This window comes from Arachis hypogaea, chromosome 15, assembly GCF_003086295.3.
Source record: "Arachis hypogaea cultivar Tifrunner chromosome 15, arahy.Tifrunner.gnm2.J5K5, whole genome shotgun sequence".
In the NCBI taxonomy this organism is placed as follows: Eukaryota; Viridiplantae; Streptophyta; class Magnoliopsida; order Fabales; family Fabaceae; genus Arachis; species Arachis hypogaea.
This window is the reverse complement of record NC_092050.1, coordinates 19,010,151-19,018,747: the sequence shown is the minus strand read 5'-3', so window position 1 is coordinate 19,018,747 and position 8,597 is coordinate 19,010,151. Positions and strand designations below refer to the sequence as shown.

The window sequence follows — 8,597 nt, the reverse complement described above, 5'->3', positions numbered from 1 at the left end:
AATAGGTTAGAATAGTGTGACAATAATAAGTGCTCGTTGCTCATGGTTCCCGGTGTAACCAGTTAGAATAATGTAACAATAATAAGCGCCATTTTTGCGTTTATTGCATCGCATACAACGTGACAAGGTAATGCTACTTTCTCACCCACCTTTTTCTGTTTTTCCTCTTTTAATTATCTTCTTTGATTTCAATTTTGATCCTCTTTCTTTTCCTTTTGTATTCGTTTTCATTACCAATGTTCTGAAAATCGGATCAAACTGGCCAGTTCAATCGGTTTAACCAGAAATTGCGTCTTGCAAAAAATCGATAAAAAACCGGTCGAACCAATAGTTAACCGGTGAACCGGCTGAACCAGTTCGTTTTTCGGAGGCCCGGTTCACTCCCCCCTCCCAAACGGTGCGTTTTGAATTTTGATTAAAAAAAAAAAGGAAAAACGGGCGACACTGCAACATAACGCGAACAACCCCCTCCCCTTTTACTCTCACAAACCTAAAACACTGTTCATCACCACCGCCTGGAACTCGTCGTCTCTGTCATCGTCGGGTAGAGGTGGCATCGCCGCCGGTTGTGACAGAGGGTGCCGTGCCTTCGTCGTCTCTCGAAGGTCCGTTCGACCCTCTTCTCCTCTACATCGCGCGAAGCTCTCGGAGCTCTTGGTGTCGCCATCGCAAACGGTTGCTCGTCGGCCCTGTTTTCTTCAGTCGCGAACGGTTGCTCGATCCTCTTCAAGCCCGTCCTCTTCTCCGTGAATCTCTACCCGGAGCCTCGCCGGGAATCTCTGTTCGGGGCCTCGCCGTGGCAAAGTGATCCTCTTCCGAGCTCACTCTGTCACCGCCGTTCCTGCCTCGCCGTGTCTCGGGTAACCCACTTCTTCTTCAGTTTCAATTTCTAGGATTCTGACTTCTGAGTTGAGTTTGTGTACTAGATTCTGAGTTGGGATTCTGTTTTGAGTTGGGTTGTTGCTTATATGATTCTGAATTTAGTTTGGATGCTGAATTTGGATTTTTCTGTTTTGAGTTGGGTTGTTCTGAATCTTGCTTCTATGCTTAGTTTTTCTGTTTTTGGATTTCTTAGTTTTTGATGCTGAGTTTTCTATTCTTGGATTCTGGGTTTTTGTTGTTGAATATTTTATTGGAAGGCTTTTGTTGAACACTTGATTGGAAGTATGGTATTGCTTTTGTTGTTTTCTATTACATAAACGCTTGTGTTAGGTTCATCAAGTATGCCATTGCTTTCCCTGTTTTGTTCCAAACTGAAGCCATGAAAGCTATACTGAAGAAGAACAAAATGGACCAAAGAAATGAGCCATTGCAAGGAGTTCAAGTTGCATTCCTGCAATCACGAGAGATGAATGATCTCACTCTTGCAAATAATTAATTCGTTTTGGTTCAATTTGGTTTCAAAATAACTATCAATTTAGAAAAAGTAGTAATTGAAAAATTAATTTATTTTAGACAATTTGTCTATATACATAGAATTTTCCGTGAACTACTTTATTTGTATATTTATTTATTTTGAAACAAATGAGTATTAATTAAGAGTAAGAACATGTTTATGTATTATCTTTGTTTACCTGTTTCCTATAATTTTCTTTCTGCTGAATGTTGACTGATGTTTCAATTTGTATGTAATGGGAAAAAGACCAAAGTCATCACCTTGATTGTAAGGGTTTTGTCAGGTCTTTGAACCCCCCATGTATGCATGAATTCTAGTTTTTAGAAGTTGGTTTGTGGTGCCATTTCTTGTTTGCGCTTCTTTCTAGACTTGAGAGGGTTATTAGTTTAAAAATTATTAAATTTGTATATTTGAAATTATATATTAAATTTTAATAATTTATTTCTATATTTAATTAAATCGGTTCAACTACGGTTCGACTCCGGTTGAACCATTAAACCATTGAACCAATAGCTCGACCGTCTGATGACCGGTTCGGTTCTCGCAACCTTGTTCATTACTCTTCTTCTTCCTTTCTCAGATTCATCAAACACCTGAATTTGTCTCTATTGACCTTCCTAATTTCGATTCAAAATACTCACATTATTGTTTAGTGTTACTGTTGAGTGAATGCGATAATATGTTCTTTGGAATTTGATGGATTTTATGTTTTGCATACTGTTAGGATCATGGATTTGAAATATCCAGCTCGCAAGTTGTCTCGTTCCGTTCTCACTGTGAGTGCTCAATTTTCATGATTTATTACAAATTAGAGTAAAAAGACAAGGGGGGAAATGTGTATAATACATGTTTGGAACTGGCAATAATACAGTTACTGATTAAGTAAATGATGTAGCTAAAAAATGTCCCGGGGAACTTGTTAAGAAGATAATAATGGAAATTTTTGAGGTTTTTGACTTATTCAATGCACTGAAAGTATCAAAAACTTATCTTTCAATTAAACTTTTACTTTTATGGTGTTTTTAGTTTAGGAAGATCAATGGATCATGACTAGCCATATTTCATAGAAATCATGCAATATTCCAATCTAAATGCATCATACTGTTCCCTCTTTGACTTGTCCTATTATTTTTTAACTGGATTTTTTGTCCAGTTTATTGTTGAACATAATAGCGTTTGGCATAAGTTTAAGTGGTTACTTGGTCTAGGCACAGCAACTGAGCGCATGCTTTTCCATTCAAATTGAAAATGTTAAAAGTGTATTCATTGTGGGTTTTAAGGCTTTTACAGATGGGCAATGTTGGGCTTCAACTCCTTTGGTACTTCCTACACATACTTCTCAGCATTTGGCATTCCATCTTAGCAATCCGTTGTTTCATTGAAAGTTATTTCATCACTTGTGGAGTATTGGAGAAATACAAGTCTCTTAATATAGCAAAGCTTCGGTACCTTGCCATTGTCATAGAAAGTGAAGATGCTCACCAAACTTCAAAAGTTGTCAAGCTCTTGCAGTGGCTGGATTCTATTGGGGTAAAGAATGTTTGCCTCTATGACATGAATGGTATGAAGCTTGGAGAAGCATTAATGATAAACATTTTGTGATTCAGGCCATATATAAATATTTTCCTTGAATTCTGCATTTTAGGAGTGCTGAAGAAGTCTAAAGAAGCCATATTTGGAAAATTGAAGAATGCAAAACCAATAGAGGTACTATATGCATTTTTTGGTTAGGTAGTATGCTTTTTTCATAACATGTTAATGAACTTATGATATTTGCTTGCACAAAACAAGAAATATATCTTAGTTGCCCATAGTAATCATTATCGAGATTGAAGCAATGTGTTGGTGGGAAAGTATGGATTGGATAGATATTCAATGGAAATCACTGTCAATGAGTTCTGATCTAGCATTAACTCAGTGCAGGAAGTTAATGAAGCTATTACACTCCACGTTCCAGAGCACATGACTTTGGAATTTGTTTCTTACGCAGATGGAAAGGAGGCCATGGTAAAAGCAGCCAATTTTATTTTTGTAGAGAATTTGAAACGACAAAACTTTGGTGGAGAAATTGATGGTCAAGTGATATCAGAACCTCTCCTGAATGAGGCACTGAAAGTTGTTGGTTTGTTTGCTTTCTGAACCTACTAGTCATTTAAATAGTTAATTTTCTTGTTCAGGACATATTCACTTAATAATCATCTGGTTTCACTGTCAGGTTGCAAGGGTCCTGAACCTGACCTTTTACTTGTTTATGGGCCAGTGAGAAGCCACCTTGGTTTTCCTGCATGGAGGATTCGGTATACTGAGATTGTGTAAGTTCTTTAGACCATCATTGTTATCCATTTTATCAGAAAAAAAGCATTCTCTCTTTTGCTTTCCCTCTGTATTGCTGTTGCAGAGCTACTTCTCTTCTCAATTCCATTGCTGGATCATTAACCCATAAATTTAATCTCCTTCCATTTGTATGTGTTTTGTAAATAGTAAAAGTTTCAATTTTTTTTGTGTATATATATATATATATTTGAATAGATTCTGACAGATGTTTATTATAGACATATGGGATCATTGAACTTCATGAGATATGGCTCCTTAATAAAAGCCATTTACAACTTCACAAAAGTGCACCAGAATTATGGTAAGTATTTTACAATGATTTTTTTTATAATTGGATTATGTTTGTATTGTTGTATTAGTTGCTTGAACGGAAGTATATAGTAAATCATATTGATAGACTACTCTCAACAATTATAATATATGGCTCTGTCTTCGGATGCTAGGCAGAGTCAGTATGTATTGAAATCAATATTCTGTAGGTAACTCAAACGTATTATCTTTTGGTTTGTGCTAACAGGTACGTAGTGAAGGAATTTGAGGATAACTGACTTGGCATTTGCAAGCCACATAGGAGTGAATAATAGAAAAATACTTAACTACATATATTTGAGCGGCAGACCTTTCGGTAGATGAGAAATATAATTGCAAATCATAATATAGTTCTAATGTAAGTTTTTTTGGGGGAAGGAAAAAAGAAAGAAAAAAGTTATATATATTACTCTCTTTATTCATATATAGTTTTTGTCTTATAACTTCCGTGTATTTTTATTCAAAGTGCACCATAAGAGACTGAGAAAGAGGATGCAGTTGTTGATATACAAACAAAGATGGTCGTATATTTCCAATTTCCACCCTTTCGTTTTCCTCCCCAGGTAGAAAAGTAACGTGTAGTTGTCATTACAAAGCAATGTTGTGTACTAATAACAGGACACATTGTATCGTGGAAGGGAAAAGAAAAGAACAGGGTACCTGATAATTACATTTTAACTCCCTTTCACTTTAAAATCTCATTAGTTAAGCATAAGATAATAGAGGTTAAATAAATAACAAAGACTTATAAGATTTTTTTTAGTTTTAGTTTTATTTAAGAAATGCTTCCAAATGTAAACATGAAACATGATTGATTGTTTTTTCTTTTCTTTTACTTTTTTCCTTGTCTTTTTTTTGTTGGTGAAAGTTGTATATTTGAATTGAAGTGGTTAATGAGTATGCAATTTTGCCTATACCTTTTTCTTTTCTTATTTGTGAAGAGATATATTGCCGTATGGTGCCAACAGCAACAAGGTGAATGAATGAATAATAATAATTATGATTGCTTGTTCATTCTATGACCACAATTCCATTTACTACTCTTCTCTTGGACTTGCTAGTTACCGTACATTATATACAGCATTTTCACCATATGCATAAAGCAAGTTTGATGATCATATTCTCTGCATTTCACTACTATACTATTTCAGCTGCATTCCTTTGTTGTCACTTGTAAGCGATTCAATTCTCTTTACTAACTTATTGGTTTATTGGATTTTTCTCCCGGATTAATGGTCCCCTCCAACCTTGAGAAAATTAATTCTGGACAACACACAAGAAAAAATCCAATGCTCAAAACAAAAGGGAGTGGGGTTGGGAGGGGCTTATTACATGATTTTTATAAAAAGGAAATGAAGAAAGAAATTTAAAAAAAAAAAAAAAAAACTGTATCTGTTTTCGTAATTCTAATAGAAGTTTAAGTAGTTCTCATATAAATAAACAAATAATTCAAAATTTGTTTATTTAAATACTATGAAGATAGTTAAAAAGTGAGCTAGGATTCTTAGTTACTTTCCAATCTATGATATTATGGAAAGGTGTACTTTGAATTTATACTAAGCACTAATTAACTTTTCTTAATCACATCTAGTAGTACATACACATTTATTTCTAGTTTCTACTGAGCTAGCTTCAGACCAGTTTAACCAGCTACTAATACCTTAGTTTAATTTGGTTATACTTTGAAATTTTTAAAAGCCAGTTAAATCAGAATAAAAATAACAAAGAAAAGAAGAAGGAGAATATGCCTGACATATGTCTCATGTGACAAAATATTCAGTATGATTAATTGATTGTCTACAAAAGCCAGAGAATGACAGTTGGAAACGGAACATATATATAATTAGGTTGGAGAAGCTGAATAAACTTTTTTCGGATAGTAATACTAAAAAAAAAATATGTATTTAATACATGCGTTAAACATTTTTTTCTTGATAAGCTATATGCATTAAATATTATTTTATGGTACATAATTAAAGTGAGAAACTATACTTCACCTTCCAAAAGTTTTTCATATTGCTTCTTTTTGGACGGATCATTGCTTTTTTCCAACATAAGAATGATGATGAAGGATGAGGTACTCTCTGCAATTTCGAGTTTGACCGTAAACTTCACATGTGGATGCCATACAATACAACAGAAAAGCATGTGACAAATTACTAGTTAATATAGTTACAACGAAATGAAGGCTAATTAAGCATGCTGAATAATCATGTTCATATAGATAATATACGGTTCCCACTCACGTTGGCATCATTATCAAATTAAAAGATATATAGCTGTAAGTTTCACCTACTAATATATATCATAGAATATATTCGGATTTAGTTGCGACAGGAAGAAGATAAATTAAAAGAATTAAGCTAAGGTGTATTTGTTGGTTGCGAGTCAGCTTCCCACCATACAAAAGTTGACCCAATAATAGAAAATCTCAGTTCACAGAGAGATATTAACCAATTTGTTTCATATATAATTTATTTATATAATAAAATTAACGAAAATACTATGCGAACACAGAAATAAATCACTAAATCAAGATTTTTTCTTTCAAATAAATAAAATAAGAGTTTATTTTTCTTAGGTCCTATAAATTTATAAATTAAAAAAGTTTTCATTAAAAATATAAAAAATTAAAATTTTAATGTATTTATTTTGTATTTATTAAATAAAAATATTTAAAATTTTCTACTAATGATAAACTTATCATATGCCCTTAAGGCACATATTAATTAAACCTATAAAATAAATATTGAAATTACACTAGTAGACACGCTAAGATTAATTTACGCTTATACTCTTATTATATAAACGAGTTAGTTTTTAACGTATCTCATCTTTGGCATAGACAAAATAAATAATGAAGGATTAGTAATGTATCTAGTCCACAAACGAGATAAAATATTGTAGTCCTTATAAATATATTTCGTCTATGCTAGGAATGAGATACATTTGTAACTAACGCATCCATACTGAAGACAAAATACACGTTTTACATATGGGACAATAATTTTTAACTATATAAATATACTTAATACAAGTATAATGAAGTCCAATAATACAGATAAACATAATCTCAAATTATACATTCAACATAACCATGAACTATAAACATATTCTCAAACTATATATTCAATATCAATTTGAGATAAGCAAAAAAAAAAAAAAAAGAATGAGCACAGACACTTCTCTCACAGAAACAGATGAACGCTCGCCGGAAGAGGAAGACCTGATGTCAAGAAGTAAAAAAAAAGTCAAGATGAATGGAGGAAATATCGTAACAGAGAGCATGGAAATCACAGAAGGAGAAACAAGAGAAACAAAGCAAACATCAGTTAGAGCTAATGATAATCAGAAAACTAATGAAGGTAAACAGGATGAGTACAAGTCACCTAGAAGGTCCTACCGGGATATGGTGGTGGAAAATGGCTTCGAAAAACTGAACCCACAAGAAATTGTGGAGATAGTTTCAGAGGAGTATGCTCCAGAAGATTTGGATGTGGACCTCTCCACGGAGGACCAAGTTCCCTTCAATCCCAAATCTACAATTGAGGTCTCTTTAGAAGAGTATGAAGACTGGTGTAGACCCTGGAAACTCTCTCTGATAGTAAAACCTTTAGGAAAAACTTTCAATCTCCAAGCCCTTGACAGATGGGTGCAACGGAGATGGATGAAAAAAGGATCCATAAGAGTCATGGATTTGGCTAGAAATTTCTTCCTAGTTAGATTCGCGGATCAGGATGATAGCAGACCACTATCTATTAGTGCAGAGGTGGAGGCCGCTTTTCTTACCACAAGAAACGGATGTCCAGAAAGTTGCTGTATGGATAAGAATCCCAAACCTCCCAGCTGAGTTATATAACAAATTCTTCCTTTGGAAAGTTAGAAAGACGCTTGGCACAATGCTAAAAGTGGACGAGCTCACATCTATACACTCTCGCGGTAAATTTGCTAGAATTTGTGTGGAAATTGACCTGAGAAAGAAGATTGTTCCATCCTTTACAGCTCTGGGCAAAGATTTCAACATTGTTTACGAGAGATTACACCAAATTTGTTTCAACTGTGGCAAATACGGGCATAGAATCGAACAGTGTAGTGAATCAATGACTGGAACCACCACCAACACCGCCATGGATCCAACGGGAGGCAGGATTCCCGGTGGAGATGAGGGAAGCAATGGTAAGGAGACTAATCAGGGCCCAAAAAATCAGCAAAGTATTCAAAAAAGAAAAGAAGATTCAATGGAGAAAAATCAAGAAAGAATACCAACCATTTTAGGAGAGATGCAACAAAATAGGCAAGCCTCACAAAACCAGGAAGCCAATCAGGAAGAAATTAAGGAGGACCAAGAAGGCAACCCATTTGGACCGTGGATGATATTTAAGAAAAACCAAAGAAGAAACAAACCAAAATCAAAAATCCTTCTAAAAAGAATAAAAAGGAAAGTATACCAACATCAAGATTTCATATCCTTGCAAAGGAAATTCAGGAAGATAATCAAGAAAATGAAGAAACTGACCCGGATACTACTCCCATAGAGACGTCAGAAGCTTGTAAGGAC

The 8,597-nt window shown here is 34.3% G+C and overlaps 1 protein-coding gene and 2 long non-coding RNA genes across 4 annotated transcripts; 1 reads left to right on the top strand and 2 right to left on the bottom strand.

Annotated features, from left to right (window-relative positions):
- The first annotated feature begins 428 nt into the window (after positions 1-428).
- On the top strand, positions 429-4,556 carry LOC112749822 (uncharacterized). 2 transcript variants are annotated; one of them, XM_025798229.3, is made up of 8 exons: positions 429-860; positions 2,121-2,172; positions 2,677-2,957; positions 3,042-3,103; positions 3,320-3,518; positions 3,612-3,708; positions 3,949-4,031; positions 4,248-4,556. In XM_025798229.3, the coding sequence occupies exons 3-8, from the start codon at positions 2,687-2,689 to the stop codon at positions 4,253-4,255; spliced, it is 720 nt and encodes a 239-aa protein (XP_025654014.1). In that variant the 5' UTR covers positions 429-860; positions 2,121-2,172; positions 2,677-2,686; the 3' UTR covers positions 4,256-4,556. The 2 variants fall into 2 exon arrangements, with proteins under 2 accessions (XP_025654014.1, XP_025654013.1); XM_025798228.3 differs by having other exon boundaries at positions 437-860; positions 2,687-2,957.
- Positions 4,557-5,015: 459 nt separating this feature from the next.
- On the bottom strand, positions 5,016-6,177 carry LOC140179618 (uncharacterized). Its single transcript, XR_011873251.1, has 2 exons — positions 6,037-6,177; positions 5,016-5,302 (listed from the first exon to the last, which is right to left on the bottom strand). It is a non-coding gene; the product is annotated as an uncharacterized lncRNA (long non-coding RNA).
- Positions 6,178-7,036: 859 nt separating this feature from the next.
- LOC140179478 (uncharacterized) lies at positions 7,037-7,865 on the bottom strand. The gene is made up of 2 exons (XR_011872953.1): positions 7,443-7,865; positions 7,037-7,265 (listed from the first exon to the last, which is right to left on the bottom strand). It is a non-coding gene; the product is annotated as an uncharacterized lncRNA (long non-coding RNA).
- Between the last annotated feature and the right edge of the window lie 732 nt (positions 7,866-8,597).